The following is a 26,381-nucleotide window of genomic DNA, read 5'->3' on the forward strand; positions in this document are numbered from 1 at the left end:
ACAATTCTGGAAATGAACACTAAACTTAAAGGCACTCATTATATGTTCTGACTACCTATTCTAAACAGGTCTGTCATTTTCTCTTGGACCTGGGACTTGTGTTCTGCTTAATTCCTGGGCATGCTTTGTGGTGATATACAACTGGATAGTGGAGTGGAATTCCAGGAATCTGTGGCATGCTGATTATGTCACAGTGATAGACTACACCTTCCAAAATACTGCTAATGATTCTAATACTAAACAAGGAGAGTCGGAACAACAAGTCATGATATGCTTCATGAATGGCCTGTCAATCAGAAAATAATGGTGCTTTAATGACACATGACATTTTGATTGGACAAAGAAACAAACTCCTGATTCAAAATGGGATTCCAAGACAAAATTGTTTAATAATTACCATAGTTTTGTGCATTCTCTGTTCCTAATTCTCCTGCGGTACATTATTTATATATTTTTTTATATGTTCTCCGTTTTGTACCATTCCTTGGTATGGGCTGCTTCCCCCACCCTCCCTGTATTCTGCTTTACAGATTTTATGTTAAATAAATGCTATGCGGCTTTGGTGATCCATGGTAATAATGTTCAGGTAGAGTTTATGTTGTGGCCGCATACTTGGTAACTGACCAATTTTGCAGAAAATGTTGAAAATATGAAACACTAAATAAGATAATTGAAATATTATTAACATTTATTTACAACAGCAACAACAACTTGTACCTATATAGCACCTATAATTATTCAAATTCTGGTCCGGGTTTGTAAGCTGGCTGCACAAGCTGGATTGTGAAGTATGGATTTTACATGCTCTGGTTAAGAAGGACAAGAAGAACTGAGGAAATGTGGCAAAGTGAGTTCAAGAAGCGATTTATTACAGGATTCAAAAGGGAAGCGATTTCAACAGTATTTATAAAGCGCGCACATTTCTGTGAGAAAGCATTGTATATTTACTCACTTTTCTTTTTCCAGGGAAAGTTGGCATTGATGGCATCAAACAGCTGCTTTATCTCTTGTAATGATGAAGGTGACATTATTGCAAAGCAAAAAACAGCAGGAGAGGAGGAGATGATAAAGGTATTCCTGCGGGTTGCTCTGGTTTAATTGTAAATTAAACCAGAACATAACCTGTTTCTTCCACTTTCATTTTCACTGTCACATACTTAGCAGCAAAAAGGTTTGATTTATTATCAAGTTACAAATTCTGCATGATTATTCTAAAAGACTTAGTGACTTGATGAGTAGAAATTACTGAATAGACTGGTTGGCCAGGATTCAGATGGCTTGTGCCCAGGATCTAAGTAATAATGGATAATGCCGCCTCATTATTAATATATCTATTTACATTGGAATTGCAAAAGGGAAAAAGGCAAGATCCAACTCATTTACCATCTGAGTAGTTCAATGATACAGTAATAATCCAGTTATTGGCACAGTCATTGTTGACACATTCAGTCATTAACATATCCAGATACAAATGGTGGTGGATAATTAAAGAACTAATAGAAGGAGAAGACTCTGAACATCCCCATCTTTAGTGATGGCAGAACCTAGCAAGTGAGTGCAAAGGACAAGGCTGAAGCCAGAAGAACCGAGTTCTTAAACCAGCTCAGCCTCCTTCTGAGATTCCCCCATTACAGAAACCAGTCTGCAGCCAATTCAATTAACTCCCAAATGATTTTTTTTTAAAGCTGGATACAGCAAAAACTATGGACCTCAGCAATGTTCAACTGTTGTGCTGAAGACCTGTGTTCCAGAACTGACAATGCCCCTAGCCAAGCTGGTCCAATACTGTTACAGCACAGCACCAGCATCTACCCGACAGTGGAAAATGGCTCAGGTGCACCCTTTCCACCAAAATGGTGGGTAAATTCAATCCAGCCTATTACCTCCCTCATTATTCCACTCTCTGTCATCAGCAAAGTGATGGAAGGTGTTGCTGAGCGGGCTGTCAAATGTCACTTGCTCTGCAATTCTCTGTTGAGGTTCTTCCAGGATCATTCTCATCAAGACCTCATTACAGTCGTGATCCAAGAACGGAGAAAAGAGCTGAATTCCAGAGGTGAGGTAACAGTGACCATTCTGGTCATCATCGCAGCATTTGATTGATTTGTGACATCAAGGAACCCTAGTAAAAGTGAAGTTCATGGCAATCAATAGGTAGGGAGTGGAACATTACTGGCTGGGGTCATACCTAAGCATCAGCCTGTGCTATGGTTATATTCGTGCATCCTCAGTAGCTGATACAAAGCGATATTGGTGCATTTGTGGGAATAGTCATCTCCATGCCCAGTGGCCAAAGCTGTATTGTGTAAGAATGGAGAAATCTATCTTAAATCAATTGTTTTTATTAGTCATGTAATATGTTTGCTTGGGAGTTAAGTCACAATTTGTTTATTTGTTTCTATAACCATTGGATGAGATTTTAACATGCTCAAATTTAATCCAGTTGCATAGAATTCAAATCGGTCCCGTTATCTTTTGCATAGTTACATTAATATAAATAAAACGTAAATGCTAGTTTTCCATTGTTTCTGTCTCTTTAAAGATGAAAAGCATATTATGCTTTTTGGAAGCTGATCTGGCAAACTGCAATCATTCTAATTTGGAGTTTGCACTGCGCCTGTTACAAATAATTACTTTAATTAGTTAAAGCCCCATAGTGGTTCGCCATGAATAATTCTTGGATAATGTGGCCACTGAAGTTGCAACATCTTCAAAAGAAATAATGAGAGATAATCTAAGATGTTGTCTACATTGACTTTAGTAAGGCCTTTGACAAGGTACCGCGTGGTAGGTTGTCGCATAAGGTTAAATCTCACGGGATCCAGGGTGAGGTAGCCAATTGGATACAAAATTGGCTTGAAGACAGAGAGTGGTTATAGAGGATTGTTTTTCAAATTGGGTGCCTGTGACCAGCGGTGTACCTCGGGGATCAGTGCTGGGTCCACTGCTATTTGTTATTCATTGATGATTTGATGAAAACTTAAGAGGCATGGTTAGTAAGTTTGCAGATGACACCACGGTTGGTGTCATAGTGGACAGTGAAGAAGGTTATCTAGGATTGCAACGGGATCTTGATCAATTGGGCCGATGAATGCCAGATGGAGTTTAATTTGGATAAATGTGAGGTGATGCATTTTGGTAGATCGAATCAGGGCAGGACCTACTCAGTTAATAAGACCATAAGATATAGGAGCAGAATTAGGCCACTCGGCCCATCGAGTCCACTCTGCCATTCAATCATGGCTGATATTTTCTCATCCCCATTCTCCTGCCTTCTCCCCATAACCCCTGATCCTCTTATTAATCAAGAACCTATCTTACTCTGTCTTAAAGACACTCAATGATTTGGCCTCCACAGCCTTCTGTGGTAAAGAGTTCCACAGATTCATCACCCTCTGGCTGAAGAAATTCCTCCTCATCTCCATTTTAAAGGATCGTCCCTTTAGTCTGAGATGGTGTCCTCTGGTTCTAGTTTGTCCTACAAGTGGAAACATCCTCTCTACGTCCACTCTATCCAGGCCTCGCAGTATCCTGTAAGTTTCAATACGACCCCCCTCAACCTTCTAAACTCCCAACGAGTACAGACCCAGAGTCCTCAACCGTTCCTCATACGACAAGTTCTTCATTCCAGACATCATTCTTGTGAACCACCTCTGGACCCTTTCCAAGGCCAGCACACCCCTCCTTAGATACGGGGCCCACAATTGCTCACAATACTCCATATGGGGTCTGACTAGAGCCTTATACAGCCTCAGAAGTACATCGCTGGTCTTGTATTCTAGCCCACTTGACATGAATGCTGACATTGCATTTGCCTTCTTAACTGCCGACTGAACCTGCACATTAACTTTAAGAGAATCGTGAACAAGGACTCCCAAATCCCTTTGTGCTTCTGATTTCCTAAGCATTTCCCCATTTAGAAAATAGTCTATGCCTAAATTCCTCCTTCCAAAGTGCATAACCTCACACTTTTCCACATTGTATTTCATTTGCCACTTCATTGCTCACTCTCTGAGCTTGTCCAAATCCTTCTGCAGCCCCCTTGCTTCCTCAATACTACCTGTCCCTCTACAGATCATTGTATCATCTGCAAACTTAGCAACAGTGCCTTCAGTTCCTTCTTCCAGATCATTAATGTATATTGTGAAAAGTTGTGGTCCCAGCACAGACCCCTGAGGCACACCACTAGTCACCGACTGGCATCCTGAAAAAGACCTCTTTATCCCCACTCTCTGCCTTCTGCCAGTCAGCTAATCCTCTATCCATGCCAGGATCTTACCCTTAACACCATGGGCTCTTAACTTATTTAACAGTCTCCTATGCAGCACCTTGTCAAAGGCCTTCTGGAAATCTAAATAAATCACGTCCACTGGTTCTCCTTTGTCTAACTTTCTTGTTACCTCCTCAAAGAACTCTAACAGACTGTCAGACACGACCTCCCTTTGACAAAGCCAAGCTGACTCAGTCCTATTTTACCATGCACTTCCAAGTACTTCGCAATCTCATCTTTAATAAGAGACTCTAAAATCTTACCAATGACCGAAGTCAGGCTAACCGGGCTATAATTTCCCGTCTTCTGCCTCCCTCCCTTCTTAATCAGGGGTGTTACATTAGCCACTTTCCAGTCTTCTGGGACCCTTCCTGCCTCCAGTGATTCCTGAAAGATCATCACCAATGCCTCCACAATTTCCTCAGCTACCTCTTTCAGGACCCTGGGGTGTAATCAATCCGGTCCAGGTGACTTATCCACCTTCTAATATCCTCGGGGGGAGGTTTGCTAATGCTCTTCGGGAGGGTTTAAACTAGTTCAGCAGGGGATTGGGAACCTGAATTGTAGCTCCAGTACACAAGAAGTTGAGAGTAGTGAGGTCATGAGTAAGGTTTCAAAGTTGCAGGAGTGTACCGGCAGGAAGGAAGGTGGTCTAAAGTGCGTCTACTTCAATGCCAGGAGCATCCGGAATAAGGTGGGTGAGCTTGCGGCATGGGTTAGTACCTGGGACTTTGATGTTGTGGCCATTTCGGAGACATGGATAGAGCAGGGCGAGGAATGGTTGTTGCAGGTGCCGGGGTTTAGATATTTCAGTAAGTTCAGGGAAGGTGGTAAGAGAGGGGGAGGGGTGGCATTGTTAGTCAAGGACAGTATTACGGTGGCTGAGAGGACATTTGATGAGGACTCGAATACTGAGGTAGTATGGGCTGAGTTAAGAAACAGGAAAGGAGAGGTCACCCTGTTAGGGCTTTTCTATAGGCCTCCGAAAAGTTCCAGAGATGTAGAGGAAAGGATTGCAAAGATGATTCTGGATAGGAGCGAAAATAACAGGGTAGTTGTTATGGGGAACTTTAACTTTCCAAATATTGACTGGAAACACTATAGTTTGTGTACTTTAGATGGATCCGTTTTTGTCTAATGTGTGCAGGAGGGTTTCCTGAAGCAGTATGTAGATAGGCCAACAAGAGGCGAGGCCATATTGGATTTGGTGCTGGGTGCTGAACCAGGACAGGTGTTAGATTTGGAGATAGGTGAGCATTTAGGTGATAGTGACCACAATTCGATTACGTTTACTTTAGCGATGGAAAGGGATAGGTATAAACTGCAGGGCAAGAGTTATTGCTGGGGGAAAGGCAATTATGATGCGATGAGGCAAGACTTAGGATGCATCGCCTGCAGAGGAAAACTGCAGGGGATGGACACAATGGAAATGTGGAGCATGTTCTTTTGTTTTTAAATAATTTTTATTGAGAAATTTTGATTTTATACAACATTGACGCACTTTAGTAAAATACCGAAAATAACAATAATATTAACAATCATATACATTCGCCCCATCCCCATGAACAACCCAGCATTTTAACAACAACGCAAATTAACACACTATAAAGTTACAGAATAAACACTACAATAATGCACCCCCCCCCCCCCCGGGTTGCTGCTGCTATTGACCCAGTTACCTATCTCTGAGCCAGGAAGTCCAGAAAAGGCTGCCATTGTTTATAGAACCCTTGTATTGATCCTCTCAGGGCAAATTTGACCTTTTCCAATTTTATAAATCCCGCCATGTCACTGATCCAGGTCTCCACGCTTGGGGGCCTTGCATCCTTCCATTGTAACAGAATCCTTCGACGGGCTACTAGGGACGCAAAGGCCAGGACACCGGCCTCTTTCGCCTCCTGCACTCCCGGCTCTACCGCAACTCCAAAAATCGCGAGTCCCCACCCTGGTTTGACCCTGGATCCAACCACCCTCGACACCGTCCCCGCCACCCCCTTCCAGAATTCTTCCAGTGCTGGGCATGCCCAGAACATATGGCCGTGGTTCGCAGGACTCCCCGAACATCTGGTGCACCTGTCCTCACCCCCAAAGAACCTACTCATCCTAGTCCCGGACACGTGGGCCCGGTGCAGCACCTTAAATTGGATGAGACTAAGCCTCGCACATGAGGAGGAAGAGTTGACTCTCTCCAAGGCCTCCGCCCAAGTCCCGTCCTCTATCTGCTCCCCGAGTTCCTCCTCCCATTTAGCCTTCAGCTCCTCCACTGACGACTGCTCCACCTCCTGCATTACCTTATAGATGTCAGACACCTTCCCCTCTCCTACCCACACCCCCGAAAACACACTGTCCATCGTCCCCTGCGAGGGCAGCAAAGGGAATCCCTCTACCTGTCGCCTAGCAAACGCCTTTACCTGCAGGTATCTGAACATGTTCCCCTGGGGAAGGCCAAATTTATCTTCCAGTTCCCCCAGGCCCGCAAACCTCCCGCCAATAAACAGGTCCCTCAATTTGCTGATGCCCGCCCTTTGCCACCCCCTGAATCCCCCATCCGTGTTCCCCGGGATGAACCGATGGTTGCCACCCAGTGGAGCCTCCATCGAGCCCCCTGTTTCCCCCCGATGCCGTCTCCACTGTCCCCAGATTCTTAGGGTCGCCGCCACCACCGGGCTCGTGGTAAACCTCTTAGGGGAGAGCGGCAACGGTGCCGTTACCATGGCACCCAGGCTCGTACCTCTACATGACGCCATCTCCATTCTTTTCCACGCCGCCCCTCCCCCCTCCATCACCCATTTACGCACCATTGACACATTGGCTGCCCAATAGTACCCCAGAAGGTTGGGCAGCGCCAGCCCGCCTCTATCCCTTCCTCGCTCCAGGAACACCCTCCTCACTCTCGGAGTCCCATGTGCCCACACAAAGCTCAGAATACTGCCGGTCACTCTCCTAAAGAAGGCCCTGGGAATAAATATGGGCAGGCACTGAAAAAGGAACAAGAACCTCGGAAGCACTGTCATTTTGACGGACTGCACCCTCCCCGCCAACGACAATGGCAGCATGTCCCACCTCCTGAACTCCTCCTCCATCTGATCTACCAGTCTGGTAAAGTTATGCTTGTGGAGAGTCCCCCAGTCCCTGGCCACTTGCACCCCCAGGTACCTAAAGCTCTCCCCTGCCCGCCTAAGCGGGAGCCTACCAATTCCTTCCTCCTGGTCTCCAGGGTGCACCACAAACATCTCGCTCTTGCCTAAGTTTAATTTATAACCTGAGAAGGTCCCAAACTCGGCTAGTAACTCCATCACTCCCGGCATCCCTCCCACCGGGTCCGCCACATACAGTAACAGGTCGTCGGCATACAACGACACCCTATGTTCCTCTCCACCTCGCACCAAGCCTCTCCACCTCTCTGAATCTCTCAATGCCATCGCCAGCGGCTCGATTGCCAGTGCAAACAACAAGGGGGACAGGGGGCAACCCTGCCTGGTCCCTCGGTAAAGCCGGAAGTACTCCGACCTCCTCCTATTCGTGGCCACGCACGCCATCGGGGCCTCATATAGCAGCCTTACCCATCTAATGAACCCTTCACCAAATCTAAACCTCCCCAACACCTCCCATAGGTACCCCCACTCCACTCTATCGAAGGCCTTCTCCGCATCCAGCGCCACCAATATCTCTGCCTCCTCCTCAATCGCCGGCATCATAATGACATTCAGCAATCTCCGCACATTCGTGTTCAGCTGCATTCCCTTCATAAAACCTGTCTGGTCCTCGTGCAGTGGAGCATGTTCAAGGAACAGCTACTGCGTGTCCTTGATAAGTATATACCTGTTAGGCAGGGAGGAAGTGGTCGAGTGAGGGAACCATGGGTTACTAAAGCAGTTGAATCACTTGTCAAGAGGAAGAAGGAGGCTTATGTGAAGATGAGACGTGATGGTTCAGTTGGGTCGCTTGAGAGTTACAAGTTAGCTAGGAAGACTCTAAAGAATGAGCTAAGAAGAGCCAAGCGAGGACATGAGAAGTCTTTGGCAGGTAGGATCAAGGATAACCCTAAAGCTTTCTATAGGTATGTCAGGAATAAAAGAATGACTAAGGTAAGAGTAGGGCCAGTCAAGGACAGTAGTGGGAAGTTGTACGTGGAGTCCGAGGAGATAGGAGAGGTGCTAAATTAGTATTTTTCGTCAGTATTCACACAGGAAAAAGACAAAGTTGTCGAGCAGAATACTGAGATACAGGCTACTAGACTAGAAGGGCTTGAGGTTCATAAGGAGGAGGTGTTAGCGATTCTGGAAAGTGTGAAAATAGATAAGTCCCCTGGGCCGGATGGGATTTATCCTAGGATTCTCTGGGAAGCTAGGGAGGAGATTGCTGAGCCTTTGGCTTTGATCTTTAAGTCATCTTTGTCTACAGGAATAGTGCCAGAGGACTGGAGGATAGCAAATGTTGTCCCCTTGTACAAGAAGGGGAGTAGAGATAACCCCGGTAACTATAGGCCAGTGAGCTTTACTTCTGTTGTGGGAAAAGTCTTGGAAATGTTTATAAGAGATAGGAAAATCATCTGGAAAGGAATAATTAAGTACCTATTCAGTTCGTCTGCATTTCTTTGTTTCCTATTATTACTTCTCCAGCCACATTTTCCAGTGGTCCAATGTCTATTTTTGCCTCTCTCTTACCTTTTATATATTTTTTCAAAACTCATCCTATCTTCCTTTATATTGCTAGCTAGCTTGCACTCATACTTCATCTTCTCCCCCCTTATTGCTTTTTTAGTTGTCCTTTGCTCGCTTTTATAGGCTTCTCAATCCTCTAGCTTCCCACTAATCCTCGCCACTTTGTATGCTTTTTCTTTAGCTTTTATGCTTCTCTTGACATCCCTCGTCAGCCATGGATGCCTTGTCCTCCCCTCAGCATGTTTCCTCCTCCTTGGGATGAATTTCTGTTGTGCCTCCCGAATAACCTCCAAAAGCTCCTGCTGTTGCTGTTCCACTGTCTTCCCTGCTAGGCTCCTTTTCCAATCAACTCTGGCCAGCTCCTCCCTCATGTCTTTGTAGTTACCCTTATTTAATTGTAATACCGTTACTTCTGATTGCAGCTTCTCACTCTCAAACTGCAGGGTAAATTCTATCATATTGGGGTGCCTGCTCCCTATGGGTTCTTTCACCTTAAGTTGCCTAATCAAGTCTGCCTCATTACACATCACCAAATCCAGAATTGCCTGTTCCCTTGTGGGCTCTGTCACAAGCTGCTCAAAAAAACCATCTCTTAGACATTCCACAAGTTTCTTTTCTTGGGATCCACTACCAACCTGATTTTCCCAGTTCACCTGCATATTGAAGTCCCCCATGATTATTGTCATGTTGCCTTTTTTACATGCCTTTTCTATCTCCTGATTTATTTTCTGCCCCACCCCCTGACTACTGCTAGTGGGTCTGTACATAACTCCCATCAGGGTCTTTTTATTCTGCGATTCCTCAACTCTACCCACAGAGATTCTATGTCTTCTGATCCTATATCTCTCCTTGCTATCGATCTAACTTTATTCCTTACTAACCATGCAACCCCCCCCCCCCCCCCCTTTCTGCCCATCTGCCTGTCCTTTCGACAGGACATATATCCTTGTTTAGATCCCAGCCCTGATCCCCTTGCAGCAACGTCTCTGTGATGCCCACAACATTGTCTCGGCCAATTTCAATGTGCGCAACAAGCTCATTTACCTTGTTCCGTATACTGCGCGCATTTAGATACAACACCCTCAATCCTGCATTGACCACCTCACTTTTCACACTCCTCGGTCACTGTACCCTGTACTGTGGCCCTTTTTTGATTTTTGACTCTGGCTTCTCTGCCTTACACTTTCCCCCTTACTGCTTTTTGTTTCTGGCCCTGTTTTACTTCCCTCCGACTTCCTGTCCCCCTGCCACATTAAACCCTCCCCAACAGCACTCGCATACACCCCGGTAGGACATCGGTTCCAGTCCTGCCTAGGTGCAGACCGTCCGGTTTGTACTAGTCCCATGCTCCCACCGAACCGGTTCCAATGCCTCAGGAATTTGAATCCCTCCCTCTTGCACCATCTCTCGAGCCACGCATTCATCCTATCTATCCTGACATTCCTACTCTGACTAGCTCGTGACTATCCTGAGATTACTACCTTTGAGGTGTCTCTTCCCCCCCCAGAATGACCTGCAGCCACTCCGAGACATCCTTGACCCTTGCACCAGGGAGGCAACATACCATCCTGGAGTCTCGATTGCGTCCGCAGAACCGCCTGTCTATTCCCCTTACGATCGAGTCCCCTATCACTATAGCCCTGCCATTCTTCTTCCTGCCCTGCTGCGCAGCAGAGCCAACCACGGTGCCATGAACCTGGCTGCTGCTGCCTAATGGTAGAGGGTTGGGGAGAGTTATAGAACAAAGAGATCTAGGAGTACAGGTTCATAGCTCCTTTTTTTAAAAATGTATTTTATTGCAAACATGCAGGTTACAGGAAATAAAACACCCTGGGATGATTCATAACTCCTTGAAAGTGGAATCACAGGTGGACAGGGTGGTGAAGAAGGCATTGGTTTCATCGGTCAGAACATTGAATACAGGAGTTGGGACGTCTTTCTGAAGTTGTACAAGGCATTAGTAAGGCCATACTTGGAATACTGTGTACCCTATTATAGAAAGGACATTCTTAAACTAGAAAGATTGCAGAAAAGATTTACTAGGATGCTACTGGGACTTGATGGTTTGATATACAAGGAGAGGATGGATAGACTGACTTTATAGAGACACCCTTCTCTCTCTCTATGATCAGAAGCACAAGAACCAAACTAAGAATTTTATTTGTCTTTAAATTCCAAAGAAATCTTCTTGATTCTGTTGACCAATCTAAATTATTTGGTAGAAGAGTTCATCTATTTTGTTCTTGATCACTTCGCATGGTCCCTTTAGTATCCTTGATAATCTCCGAATCAATGAATTGCCAGCACTTAGACATGCCAGGTCACATGTTTATTCCTTAGCTTCTCTCCTGGAATTCTAATTTTGTTTTTTTATAGTAGTTTCTGCAATCAGTAACATGCTGATCAGCACTGACCTTATTTGAATCCCCTTTTTACCTCCCTGTAGCATTTCTTCTATATTCCTCTTGATTTTCGTTAGTCCTTGGTTCATCATGTTTGTTTCAATGTTGCTTTAAATCTCCGGCTTTATTCACTGAACTCCATCCTTTGATGCACTCCTGTTTTATGTTATAGCAATATATTTAGTACCGTCTGCACCAGACATTTGAAGAATCTCACAACTAATCTGACCTCCTGTTTTTTCTAACCAGTTCATTTGAACCAGATTCTTCCTATATTCACGTTTTCTTTAAAGAATTGAACTCCTTTAATGTAGACTTTTCATTGTCTTTCTCCAATCTTGCATAACAATGCAACTATTTCCCAATTGTTCCATAACCTGACATCAAATATTTGCCTCACTTCCTTTCCCAGTGCTGAACTAAACAATACTTCTTCACTTGTTTGTTTCGAAACATACTTGCGTAGATAGCAATCTTACTTTCATTCCAAAAAACATTCTGCACTTCCAAATTTATCTAGGGATAGTGAAAATCACCCAATATTATTGACCTTTTGTTTGCACTTGTGACTCTGAACTGTCTGGATATCTGATTTCCTAGCTTATCTCCATACTTTGTATTGCACACTGAGAATTTAACAATTTCCATTCTATTCAACTACGTGTGTTTTTTGATTCTTAATGCAACTCAGAAACATACTTATTTTCTAATACTTGTGATAGACTTTGTTATTAATATTACACATTTTTCTCCTGTGCCTCCTGAAAATGCTAACCAAAAATAGTATGTGTCCAATATAACCAGCGGTACCTTCTCAGAGTGACAATCCAGCACGTATTGCCACTCTGTGCACAATTAGCTATTTGGATTTGCTTACATGCCTATCTCGCCCGACCTTCTGACTCAGGCCAGGCAAGATCCAGGCAGAACAGCCTTATTCGAGGCCCAGTGTCCAAGTCCAGCGCAGGCGGAATGAGTTAACTCTTTCCACAAAAGGAAATCCGTCTGGTAGCGATCACTGGTCTTCAACTTGTCTTCTGGTCGTAATGCTACACTTGGCGGAGGCGGAATGAGTTAACTCTTTCCACAAAAAGAAAAGTCTTTAGATCCCCATTGTCACTGTGTTGTGGCAGAGCAATCTTGGAATTTTTGAAGCAACTGGAGATGTTGGCTGTGACTCGTGATTCATCTGTGTTTAAAACAAAAGCACAAAGATGCACTCGACCTGGAGTCAAATCAGTTAATTTGGTTGAGATGTATCTGCCAATTTAAAAGAAAATTAAAATCTATAATATTCGCTATATGGAAAGTACCGATCAGCCAATTTGATGTGTAATGAAGTTGCAGAGAAAATAGTGAAATTTCTATCGGTTTGGGAACAAAAAACAAAGGTTTTCACATCAGAGCACATGGACTCGTTAAACAAAGAACGCTAGTCTTCAAATTCCAAATTAGATTCCTTTGTTTTTTCGACTTGAGCTAAGAACACCCAAGTTTATGCCAAGTTCAAACTAATCATCTCCAAATCTCAATTTACATACTTTGATTTTTTTTTTCCTTTACTTACACAAGAATTGTGTTCCAAGTAACTTCCATGATATTGATCATTATTCCTTTTTTAAGTATTTTCAAATACTCACTCCGTTTCAAATTATATCTTTAATCCAGTTTATAACTCCCATTTGATTTAAAACTCAGTTTTACAAAATCACCATTTGGGGAAAGCAATGTGTCAAAAAAATGAGAAACACCAAAGGAAATCCACACAAATTCTTTATTAAATACAAACATACTGTTGCCAATCGGCACCGGAGAGGCCAATAATGTTGCTCTCTTTAATGAGTGGAATACTATCCCACCAGCGTCACCGATAATGTTGCCAAACTAACTAGATATGGCAGTTATTAATGATAATATTGCTTTTCAGAGTCGCCAGGGTATCAAATGACACCACCACAAGGCTTTACCGGATATTGATCAAAGACCAAACAACAGTTAGTCAGTTCAAGTTCAAAGATAGTTTATTTACACACAAGGATTACTTTGACATGCAACACAAAACACTACAAGTTAAACTACACCTAACAACTACAATAACCTATACTTAACTTCAGGGCAACCGGCTCTATGCAGATGAACAAGGCCTTTGTCCGGATCTTGCGTGGCTGGGTAGAAGAAGTGGCTTCGTTTCTGCTGGGCTCATCCGTCTGGTAGCGATCATTGGTCTTCAACTTGTCTTCTGGTCGTAATGCTACACTTGGTTTTAGGCGTAGGCTGGGGCCAAGAGAGATCAAACAAATGGCTGTGTCTCTTTTTATCCCTCTGGGATTTTGTGCTCTTTAGGGCGGTCCTTAGCTTTGGACCCAATAATTCGACAGGCTTCGATCACTGCCTTCGATTTTGGCCAATAAAAGGACGGGTGCCTTGATGGCTGGGCATGTCCTGAGCGGTCATTGACCTTGACTGTTTGGGATTTCTTAGCAAAGGGAATGGTGGCAGTTAATCTGTATCGGTTACCTGAGTACAGTCCTTTTGTTCTGGGAAAATGGGCCATTAAATGCAAACAAGCGGGGGTTTCGATCACGTCTAGCTATCTGGGTTGCAAATACACACACAAGCTGAGTGTGTCTGGGTCCTTGGTTGCCCGTAATTCCCATGGTCCTTTGCAGCTGGCCATCTGAGATGGCTACAATACATTCATCCATGGAGGCCTCCACTCAAACAAAAGGCATTCAAAGCATGATACTTTCATTCCATCTCAACAAACTGAAAAATAAAATTAGAATTTTCAAAGGAAACAAAAGCAATGGATTAAGGCAGTAGTTTTCATTCTTCTTACTTCAAAAGCTGTAATTAACACTCAAAGAAAAGGTAAATTGTCTAGCAAATATACATTATGTTTAACACTCTTCTGCAGCCATAGGAAGCTTTTCCATTGCCCCAGAATCACCATTCTCCCGCTCGAACAGTTGCTTTACAGCTCATCTGCTCCTTACTCAACATTATTCAAAATACAACTACATGCATACATTAAACAAGCAACTTTTAAATGACTAACAAAACCAGACCACAGTGGGTTAACTCAATGACACAGATACGAGACACTCACAGACAAGGAAAAATCACACACACTAACATACAAACAGCAACTTAACAAACACAATTTCTCTTTTTTTCAGCTGCCAGCAGCTTTGACCGAGTTGATTAAAGTTTGCAGACTACCTTTTAAACTTAGATTAAATAAAACCAATCACTTCCCAATTTCTTTCAAATATGCACTCAGAATATAATTTGAGCTCTTTCCTAATTGTTAATTTAGCTTTTTTTTTTAAACTCAAAAGGCACATCTCCCCATTCTACATCTCCGCCGTGTTTATCTATTGCTTGATGCCCAAAAGCGCATGTCATACCCCTTTGGACGTTGACTGGAGACGCTAACCTCTCTTTCCTAACTTCTAAGATTAAGGTGCTCCCAGGGCACCGATTTCCACTCTGACTTCTAAAACGTCATATACCAAGACTCACTAGTCTATCTTTTTTTCTCTCGGGATAATCCTAGACTATCCGGAGCATACATTTCCCCACACTAACTTCGAAAACTCGTATTTCCACACTGACTTCTTCTAAACCTCATATTTCCACACTGACATCATCTAAAACTCATATTTCACACTGATGTCTTCTAAAACTCATATTTCCACACTGACTTCTTCTAAACCTCATATTTCCACACTGACATCATCTAAAACTCATATTTCACACTGATGTCTTCTAAAACTCATATTTCCACACTGACTTCTTCTAAAACTCATATTTCCACACTGACTTCTTCCAAAACTCATATTTCCACACTGACTTCTTCTAAAACTCATATACCCCTCCCCCTTTGACACAAAGGATCCCTCGAGGAGCCTTTTGTCACTGGCCACCTTCCACAAGGTGGTTCAAATATCCTTTCACTTATTTCTAGACTTTGGTTTGAAGACTCTTGCTTTTGTGTTTACTTTTAACTGTTTCTCTACTAATTCTTCCACTAATGACAGGCTTTGTGAAAGGCGAGTAATATAAGAAGGTTGTTGAACGTCGGGAGCCCTGGTACCAGAGGTAGTGGTGTCCATGGACGCGGAGAAGGCATTTGATCGGGTGGAGTGGGTTCGAGCTTCTAGGAAGATTTGGGCCGAGATTTGTGGCATGGATGCAGTTGCTGTACGTGGCACGAAGAGAGAGTGTGAGGATGAATGCTATGAGCTCACAAAGTTTTAAATTGCACAGGGATGCAAGGAAGGGGTGCCCGCTGTCGCCGTTGTTGTTTGTGCTGGCCATAGAGCCTTTGGCAATGACTCTTAGGGGGTCGGAGGAGTGGCAGGGGATTATGAGGGGACAGTAGGAGCATCAGATGACGCGCTATGCCAATGGCCTATTGCATGGTTCGGACCCGCTGGAGAGTATAGGAAGGATCGTGGGCCTGCTGGGGAGGTTTGGGGCATTCTCGGAGTATCTGGTGAATGAGCTGGGACAGTGAGCCAAATTAGGGGAGGGTGCCATTTAAGGTGGCGTGGGATAGGTTCAGATATTTGGGGATTCAGCTAGCAAGAGAATTGACAGGGCTCCATAGTGGAACTTGACGAAGCTGGTGGAGGAGGTCAGGGGGGATCTTAGGAGGTGGGATACACCGCCGTTGACTTTGGCAACGTGTGTCCAAGTGGTAAAAATGAACATTATGCCAAGGTTCCTGTTTATTTTTCAAACACTCACAATCTTTATACCAAAGGTCTTTTTTCGGAAACTGAACATTATTATTTCAGACTTTGTATGGGCGGGAAGGTGCCGAGCGTCAGGAGGACCCTGCTTCAGAGGCAGCAGGGGGGGTTGGCGTTGCTGAACTTGCTTCGTTATTGCTAGGCGGCGAATGTGGAAAAGGTGCGGTCATGGTGGGAAGGAGAATGGGTTAGAATGGAGGAGGAATTTTGTAGGGTGTCCAGCTAAAGGGCCATAGTGATGGCAGTGATGCCAACGGCACAGAGTAGGTATTCATGGAACCCGGTGGTGCAGTCCAGGGTGAAGATTTGGAATCAGTTGAGGAGGCATTTTATTGTGGACGGGATGTCGGTGTAACGCCGCTGTGCGAGAATCATGTTTAAGCCGGGGCCGGGGGATGGATAGTGTATGTAGGAGGTGGGGGGAAGTGGGGTTGGTCAAAGGGAGAGATCTGTATTTGGATGAAGGGTTTGCCAGTTTAGAGGAGCTAAGGGAAGAGCTCCCGAGAGGGAGTGAGTTGAAGTATCTGCGTGAAAGGTCTGGAGCGGTTTCCCTAGGTTGCTGGGATACACACTTCTGGAGCGAGTGTTTGTTTTGGATGTGGAGGGGGATGGAAGAATTGGGGATATATACATGTGGCTCGGGGAGCAGGGAGGCGAGCAGGTGGTGAAGAGCAAGGAGTAATGGGAAGGGTAGTTGGGAGGGGAGATCAATTGGGGAGTATGGAGTGAGGCACTGCGTAGGGTAAACGGGACCTCCTAGTGCGCAAGGATGAGCCTGATACAGTTTAAAGTAGTGCACAGGGTTCATATGACTCGGGCGAAAATGAGTGGGTTCTTCCAAGGGGTGGCAGATCGAGTGTGAGAGGTGTGGGCGGGGGCCAGTGAATCACACACATGTTCTGGGGTTGTGAAAAATTGGAGAGATTCTGGGTGAGAGTGTTCACGTCCTAGCAAGGGTAGTGGGGGAGGAGGTGGATCCGGACCCTTTGGCGATATTCGGGGTTTCGGAGAAGCCACAGCTCATGAAGAGGAGGAAGGCCGATGTCGTGGCCTTCACTTTTCTGATTACCATGTGGTGACTTTTACTGGAGTGGCAGTCGACATCGCCACCAGAGGTAGCGGCATGGTTGGGTGACCTGTACAACTTCCTGCGGTTGTAAACGATAAAGTATGAGTTAAGGGGCTCAACAGAGGGGTTTGAGAAAAGGTAGGGGAAACGTTGTACAAACTGTATAGTTGATTGTTGGGAAGTATATTTCCCGGGGTATTCATGTGCTGTAACCTGTTTTGATGCACGTTTGTAATAGAATATATTGTTTTAAAAATTCTTCCACTAACCACTCATCAGTACAGATACGGAAAGCACGCCAGATTTACGTCAATATTACCAAACTTACCGACTACAGGACGGTTAACACAGTCAAACAGTGCAAGAGGGGGTGGGTAAACCAGCCACCACCCAGTGAGAGGAGCGCTGAGGCACTTGTGTTGCTCTTTTTAACCTCAAGGGTCCATATCCTATTTTTGGCCAGACAATTAATTTTAAAAAAGGACAGGGGCAGCATGGTAGCACAAGTGGATAGCGCTGTGGCTTCATGGCTCCAGGGTCCCAGGTTCAATATCCCCGCTGGGTCACTGTCTGTGGAGAGTTTGCACGCTCTCCCCGTGTCTGCGTGGGTTTCCTCCGGGTGCTCCGGTTTCCTCCCACAGTCCAAATACGTGCTGATTAGGTTGATTGGCCAGGCTAAATTGCCCTTAATGACCAAAAAAGGTTAGAAGAGGTTATTGGGTTACGGGGATAGGTTGGAAGTGAGGGTTTAAATGGGTCGGTGCAGACTCGATGTGCCACCTGGAAGGTCCCCTCCAAGGCATGCACGATCCTGACATGAAAATGTATCGCCGTTTCTTCATTTTCGCTGGGTCAAATTCTTTGCATTCTTTCCTTAAGAGCACTGTGAGTGTGCTTACATCACATGGATTGCAGCAGTTCAGGTAGGCAACTCACCACTACCTTCTCAAGGGAAATTAGGATGGACGATAAATGCTGGCCTAGCCGGCGATGTCCATCTGCCCTCAATGAATTTTTTAAAAAGAAAAAGCTGGAAATCCGCAGCATATCTGGCAAGATAAGGGAAACGTTTCAGGATGGTGACTTTTCATCAGAGCTGGAAGGTAATGGCCGTAATTTTCCTTTTTAAATCTAGGGTTTTAACAGAACTGGAAACTTGAAGGCATGTGCCTATGTAACTAGTATATTGTGACCCTCCAAGTAGACATGCTGTTTCTAATGCTTCAGTTTTGTTTGGGATGCTCTGTATATTCACAAGCATACTACTCAGTCCTAATTCTGATTTCCTTTTTAAGAATTGTACCAGATCCTTTCTCTTTATGTTCTCATTTATTTTCTTTAATATCCTCTGACCCTTCTACAAGGGTGCCATAGAGTCATAGATGTTTACAGCATGGAAACAAGCCCTTCAGACAAACTTGTCCATGCCGCCCAGTTTCTATCACTAAGCTAGTCCCACATTTGGCCCATATCCCTCTATACCCATCCTACCCATGTAACTGTCTAACTTTTTTAAAGGAAAAAATTGTACCTGCCTCTACCACTGCTTCTGGCAGCTCATTTCAGATGCTCACCACCCTCTGTGTGAAACAATTTCCCCTCTGGTCTCTTTTGTATCTCTCCCCTCTCACCTTAAACTTAAGCCCTCTAGTCCTAGACTCCTCTACCTTTGGGAAAATATGTTCACTATCTACCTTATCTATACTCATTATTTTATAGACTTCTATAAGATCACCCCGAAGCTTCCTATGCTCCACCGAAAAAAGTCCAAGCCTCTCCTTCTAACTCAGACCATCAAGTCCTGGTAGCACAGGGTGGCATGTGGTGCAGTGGTTAGCACTGGGACTGCAGCGCTGAGGACCTGGGTTCGAATCCCGGTCCTGGGTAACTGTCCATGTGGCGTTTCACATTCTCCCCATGTCTGCGTGGGTTTCACCCCCACAACCCAAAGATGTACAGGTTGGGTGGATTGACCATGCTAAATTGCCCCTTAATTGGAAAAGAAAATAATTGGGAACTCTAAAATTTAAAAAAAAGTCCTGGTCGTATCCTCGTAAATCTCTTCTGCACTTTTTCTAGTTTAACAATATCCTTCTTATAATAGGGTGACTAGAACTGAACACAGTATTCCATGTGTGGTCTTACCAATGTTTTGTACAACTTCAACAAGATGTCCCAACTCTTGTATTCAATATTCTGACCAATAAAACCGATCATGATGCATGCCTTCTTCGCCACCCTGTCCACCTGCGACTCCACCCTCAAGGAGCTATGAACCTCTACCCCAAGATCTCTTTGTTCTGTAACTCTCCCCAACTCCCTACCATTAATGGGCAGCACGGTAGCATTGTGGATAGCACAATCGCTTCACAGCTCCAGGGTCCCAGGTTCGATTCCGGCTTGGGTCACTGTCTGTGCGGAGTCTGCACATCCTCCCCGTGTGTGCGTGGGTTTCCTCCGGGTGCTCCGGTTTCCTCCCACAGTCCAAAGATGTGCAGGTTAGGTGGATTGGCCGTGATAAATTGCCCTTAGTGTCCAAAATTGCCCTTAGTGTTGGGTGGGGTTGCTGGGTTATGGGGATAGGGTGGAGGTGTTAACCTTGGGTAGGGTGCTCTTTCCAGGAGCCGGTGCAGACTTGATGGGCCGAATGGCCTCCTTCTGCACTGTAAATTCTATGTAAAATTACCTGAGTAGGTCCTGCCCTGATTTGATCTACCAAAATGCATCACCTCACATTTATCCAAATTAAACTTCATCTGCCATTCATCGGCCCACTGGATCTGTTGCAATCCTAGATAACCTTCTTCACTATCCATGATACCACCAATCTTGGTGTCATCTGCAAACTTCCTAACCATGCCTCCTACATTCTTATCCAAATCATCAATATATATCACAAATAACAGTGGACCCACACCGATCCCTGAGGCACACTGCTGGTCACAGGCCTCCAGTTTGAAAAACAACCCTCCACAACCACCCTTTGGCTTCAATCGCCAAGCCGATTTTGTATCCTATTGGCTACCTCATCCTGGATTCTGTGAGATTTAACCTTTTGCAACAACCAACCATGCAGAACCTTGTCAAAGGCCTTGCTAAAGTCCATGTAGATAACGTTGACTGCATTGCTCTCATCTACCTTCTTGGTTACCCCTTCAAAAAACCCAATCAAATTCGTGAGACAAGACTTTGCCCTTCCAAAGCCATGCTGACTTTCCCTAATTAGCCCTTGCCTGTCTAAATGCCTGTAGTTATGTCCCTCCGAATACCTTCTAACAATTTACCCACTACAGAAGTAAGGCTAACCGGTCTGTAGTTCCCAGGCTTATCCCTACAGCCCTTCTTAAACAAGGGCACAGCATTTGCTACCCTCCAATCTTCAGGCACCTCTCCTGTGACTGTCGATGATTTGCTTGTCACTCGTTGCTCCTTTCTTCTCTGGCAATGCTCCCTCACTATTTATCTTGTCACAATCCCGTGGAGACTGATAACTTTTGGAAAGAAATATAAATATCCCAGTGACCAATGCAAGGAAATCATATGGCAAGATTTCATGTTTTAAGACATTTCCTGTAACAAACAAATAAATCCATACTAATTAAACCATAGTTAGTGAGGAAGTAATGCACTGAACTATAGAAAAAATATCCCCATTACCTTCTAAACACAAACAAAATCCCCATGCCACATTTATACATTACACCACGCTCTCCATTGATATGTAGTCTTAAGTTAGTCTAAAGCTCCTCTCAGCTGCTAACAGGACCTTTTCAGCCTCCTTCCCCAAAGTGAATGTTTAAACAAAGTCGTCTTCACTTAGTCCTTGCCGCATAATCAAATGGACTTCCCATCATAAGGTTCCCTCTAGCAGTTTCCTCTAACAGGTGTTCTGTCCTCACCATATCTGCTCTTGGTTAGCCCTTTTCTTCTGCTTGGCACAGCAGCACCTGTTAAGGATCATCTTCCCATAAAAAGTTTTGTTTAGTTGCTTAGAAGCAAGAACAGATGCTTCCTTATTTGTGTTCAGCTGTTAAAACATGCAGCTGACTTGCAATAAGACTCGACATTGGTCGCCTATCTCCATGGCAACCAGATCACCTGCACCTGTCAGAGTTCGGTGCAACTTGGCACCATCCCCCTTTCTAGTACATTCTATTTACCTTAAACTAAAAGAGTTAGTTTAAAGCACAACCATCTTGTAATGTCTAGTGGTCATGACAGTCTCAGTTAAGCCACCTTCTTGTATTACAACAGCTTTATTAATACTGCTCTTACTTGTCCTCAGATTAGCCGGGTATCCAACTATGTATATTATTACACTTTATCATAACTTGCTTTTTGTTTGAAACAGATCCGTTCCTGTGCTGATGTTGTAATAAAATCAAAAGATGAGCTTTTAGATGAAGACAAGGGCAACGTGAAAAAATGTGAAATTAACTATGTGTAAGTACCACAATAATTTTGAGCGCAATTGTAGTAGTTCACAGTATAACATGCATGTATTTATATTTTAAATTACTGACGATAAAGTGGACAGACAGCTGAGCATATTAAAGCATCATCTCGTTAGCAGATTAAGGTTCTCATCCAGAAACAGAAAATAATCCTTCATTTTCCTTAATGCCAGGTAGCCAATATAAATTAGTTTGGATAGTTTATACAGTCCGCAGTATATAACTTAATGCTGTTAAGGCTATCTTTGTGAGGCAGAGCAGGAGACCAGCATGTAACTATCACACAGTAGGAGTCATGTGTTGATTTTATGTTTGGAATAGCGGATGTATCTATATGACCTGATTATGCTTGGAGAAAGGGAGAATATGCCTACCTTTATTTTTAAAATGTATGTAATGCCAAATTATCTTTTACGTCACATACTTTAGAAATTCTGATTAACATGGGGATTCTAGAAGGAACGTGGAATTGATATTGAAGCCGGAGCAGGCTCGAGAGGCCATAGGGTCTATTGCTACTCTTTCTAACATTTACCTGCCTATTGGCTTTTAGTAATTTCTTTACATGGACCCCTAAATCTCTGCTTTTCCATATTCCCAACTGCCCACTATTTAGAAAATGTTTTGATCTATCTTTCCAAAGTTAATGACCTTGTATTTCACCACAGCTCCATCTGTTACAATTCTGCATACTTGCTTAATCTGTCTCAATACCACTTTGTAACTTTCTGTTCACATTTGCACTACTTAGTGAGGTCTAATTTAGCATCATTGCTTATTTCCTGCAATAAATGTTCTTCACATCGAACTCAATCCCACGATTTTGTAAGTTGTACTGATGCCAGTTCTTTTCTGCTTAGATAGTCTGTGCGGAGTCTGCATGTTCTCCCCGTGTCTGCATGGGTTTCCTCCGGGTGCTCCGGTTTCCTCCCACAGTCCAAAGACGTGCAGGTTAGGTGGATTGGCCATGATAAATTGCTCTTAGTGTCCAAAAGGTTAGATGGGGTTGTTAGGTTACAGGGATAGGGCGGAAGTGATAGCTTAAGTGGGTTGGTGCAGACTCGATGGGCCGAATGGCCTCCTTCTGCACTGAATGTTCTACCTTATAACATTATCACTTGGTTAAAATCAGAACAATTCATTCCTGGAGTCTCTGCTTTTGTAAAGTAAATAGTTCCAGTTTTCTAAGTCTGTCCTGATAACTGTCAATACACAATCCAAAATTAAATGTGCTTATCATGTTTGGTTTCACAGAGAATTAGCGTACGTTGCAAAAAAAACTTAAGCATAAGAACAGCAACATTCCAGTGGCGTAAGATTTGAATAAAATGAGTGAAAAATCGATTTGAATGCACCATGGTATTGTGCAGCTGTTTGTTATTGTGCTAAAGGCTTATTTCAGGTTCCCTGTGTAATTCCTCTGTTACAGAAAGAAATTCCAGAGCTTTCAAGACCATAAACTTAGAGTAAATGTAGAGGACAGTAAACTGCTGAAGAAAGCCAGGCAAGACGGTACTTTCCATGAGGCCTTGCTAGACAGGTATGTGCTTGAGTTTTGAAATGTAGCAACGATGGAAAAAGCCTTCTCATTTCATCTCTTCGTATCATAGATTCATAGAATGGTTCCAGCAGAAAGCCATTCGCCTCTTTGTGTCCGTGTCAGTTGCAAGAGCAACTCCGCTAGTTCCACACTCCAGTTTTTCCCCATAGTCCAGCAAATGATTTTCTCGTTGGATAATTAGCCATTTAGAAAGACACAATTGATTCTTCCCCCACCATTTCCAGGCTGTGTATTCCAGATCCCAACCACATGCTGCTTAAAAATGTATTTCCTCATTCAATTGTAAATCCAGTGGCTTAACTGCCGCCTCTTTCACTATGACTGGCAAAATCATCAAAGTTTATTACATTTTCATTACTTTTCTTTCTTCTGTTTTGCTCTGCAGGCGATCCAAGATGAAAGCTGACCGATACTGCAAATGAAGCGAGGAAATTATCTTGCTATTTTCACTGGATGTATGTTTTTTTTAACCTCCGAGACGGCTTGTATTCACACAGAACTGACAATGCTGCACAACCATCAGCAGTATATATGATGTAAACTTGCCATTTTTAATTTCCATTTTACTTTTGACGGGTGTATTATGTTGGTAGCCTTAAATGGTTATCATTGTAGATTCATTGTACTGTAAGAATGCACTGTATATATGTTGCATTCACTTTCATGGTAGTGATCAAGTGAATTACATTTCCACTAAATCTGTACTCTGGAGGTTCATCCAGGAAGTGAAGAATGAAAGGCGAGCTCAAACAAAGAATCTTTCTCAGCATAATATGAAATGTATTGTTCTGTGGGCAACATTCATAATGTCTTAATTAGTTCCATTATTAATTCCTTCATGCCATATTTTCTGATTCTCAGTCTATACTGTTATCCTGTCAGTGATTGAAGTCTTAATTTTGGGATGCAGACAAACCACCAAATGTCAAAAAACTTCAGTGTATTAAACATATATTAAATTATGTATAAAATGAACATGAAGCTTCTGCTATTCTGATTTATTTTCAAATATAGGCTTCAGAAAGAGAAATACAGACAAACCAGCAGGAGTTTGTTGGAAGATAACAGAGATTAACAGAGCCACAGTTTAATCTATTCCTTCCTTAAAAGATAATGGGTTGGATTTTCCCATAAATTTGTCAGTGTCAGGCTCTTATTGAAAACCGGCATGTATCTCTCAGATGCACAGACTAATTTTTAACCACTCTGACACAAATAAAATCTGGAGGATGGTTTATGCCGTCTGTCAGGACGAGTTTTTTTTTATTCGTTCATGGGATGTGGGTGTCGCTGGCTAGGTCAGCATTTATTGCCCATCCCTGAGGACATTTAAGAATCAACCACATTGCTGTGGACCTGGAGTCACATGTAGGCCAGACCAGGTAAAGATGACAGATTTCCTTCTCTAAAGGATATTAGTGAACCAGTTAGGTTTTTACGACAACCGACAATAGTTTCATGGTCACCATTACACTTTTAATTCCAGATTTGTATTGAATTCAAATTTCACCATCTGCCAGGGTGACAATCGAACCCGGGTCCCCAGAGCATGACTCTGGGTCTCTGGATTACTAGTCCAGCAACAATACATTATGCCACTGTCTCTCCCTGGTCCTGGGAGAGCCCTTGGGCAAGGGCTCCCCAATTAGCACTGAAGTTAACTCCCTCTCACAGACTCTGAGGACCCTCTCCCCCCACAAGCATCGAGTGACCCTTCCCTCCCCACCCCAGGTATCTCTCTCCCCACCCCCACATCGAGTATCGAGGCTCGGTCTCCCACACCACCGTGACAGTATCGCAGGCACTCTCCCCTTCACATGCAAGTTTTCTCCCCCTTATCACTGGCAAGCACCCCCACCCTTCAATGGTAAGTCCGCCTCTCTCCTCTTCCCCCCCCCTCCCCTTCAACAACACCTAATTAAATCCCTCCCAGGGGGCCCACCACTGGCACAGGTTGCCAGGCTTTCTGTGCATGCCCCCCTCCCCCTGGGGGCTATAATTACATTGGTGCCCACAGCAGAATCCCCTCTACTGAATCCTGTTCACCTGAAGCTGCTGTCACGTCAGCAGGTTTTGAGATTTAGTGAGAGGCAATCGTGGCGGGGAGGCCTGTTAATAGTATTCCATAGAATTCCTACAGTGCTAAAAGAGGCCATTCAGCCAATTGACTCTGAACCGACCCTCCAAAAGAGTCCTTTACCTAGGCCCACTTCCCTGCCTTATCCCCGGAACTCCGTGCATTGATCATGGCTAATCCACCTAACCTGCACATCTTTGGATTGTGGGAGGAAACCGGAGCACTCAGAGGAAACGCATGCAGACACTGGGAGAACGGGGTGTTGGATGATTGAGGAATGGGCCATGGTGTTACTGAGGGAATGGTCCTTTGGAATATCGAAAAGGGTGAGCAAGAAGGGTTTGGTGGTAGCATCACACAGTCACATATGTGGCTGATGGTTTGGAAGGTGAGGGCAAATATAACCCTCTTGTGGTTCTCAAAGGGAAGGCGCGTAGGCAGAGTATACAAATGGAAGAGACAAGATTGAGGACTCTGGATTGGATTGGATTTTGTTTATTGTCATGTGGACCGAGGTATAGTGAAAAGTATTTTTCTGCGAGCAGCTCAACAGATCATTAAGTACATGAAAAGAAATTAAAATAAAAGAAAATCCATAATAGGGCAACACAAGGTACAGACAGCCCAGCTCCACCCACACTCTGACATCACTGATAAACACCCATTTCTTTAAGGTACTCTCACATGACACCTCCCCCCCAAGAGAAAAAAATAAACCAACTTCAAGATGGTTTCATTTTTCACCTTTTCACTATCCTTTAAGAAATGCACATAGTAAATATAATTTTTCGTTTCAAAAAACAACACATGCAAACAAGTACAACACTTTTGTCCATTTTTTGTTTTTCCTCCAACTAAAATCCGTCTCAATCGACAGTCTTTGAACAAGAAGGTCTCTGCACGATCCATCCATTTTTCTACGCCTCGGCATGTCTCTTTAAAGTCAGATACTTCAGTTCAATCTGATCAGAGTCCCTTGTAATTCTCCAACACATGAGCATTGGTTATCACAGCTTTCAGGCAGCCAAATGCCTGTTGAAAGTCTGCTGTCCACTGAAAATTTTCGACGTTTCTTCAGCAAGTCCATCAGTGGAGCAACCACGCTACAAAAGTTTTTCACAAAT

At 43.9% G+C, this 26,381-nt stretch overlaps 1 protein-coding gene across 1 annotated transcript in view; it reads left to right on the top strand.

Annotated features, from left to right (window-relative positions):
* The window catches only part of frg1 (FSHD region gene 1), a 60,081-nt gene extending 35,926 nt beyond the window's left edge, over window positions 1-24,155 (top strand). Inside the window, exons 6-9 of the mRNA XM_038791078.1 lie at window positions 967-1,071; window positions 21,517-21,608; window positions 23,049-23,159; window positions 23,566-24,155. Coding sequence (XP_038647006.1) covers window positions 967-1,071; window positions 21,517-21,608; window positions 23,049-23,159; window positions 23,566-23,602 — 345 coding nt within the window. The 3' untranslated portion in view covers window positions 23,603-24,155. The remainder of the gene's footprint in view (window positions 1-966; window positions 1,072-21,516; window positions 21,609-23,048; window positions 23,160-23,565) is intronic.
* The last annotated feature ends 2,226 nt before the right edge of the window (window positions 24,156-26,381 follow it).

Source organism: Scyliorhinus canicula, chromosome 3, assembly GCF_902713615.1.
Source record: "Scyliorhinus canicula chromosome 3, sScyCan1.1, whole genome shotgun sequence".
NCBI lineage: Eukaryota > Metazoa > Chordata > Chondrichthyes > Carcharhiniformes > Scyliorhinidae > Scyliorhinus > Scyliorhinus canicula.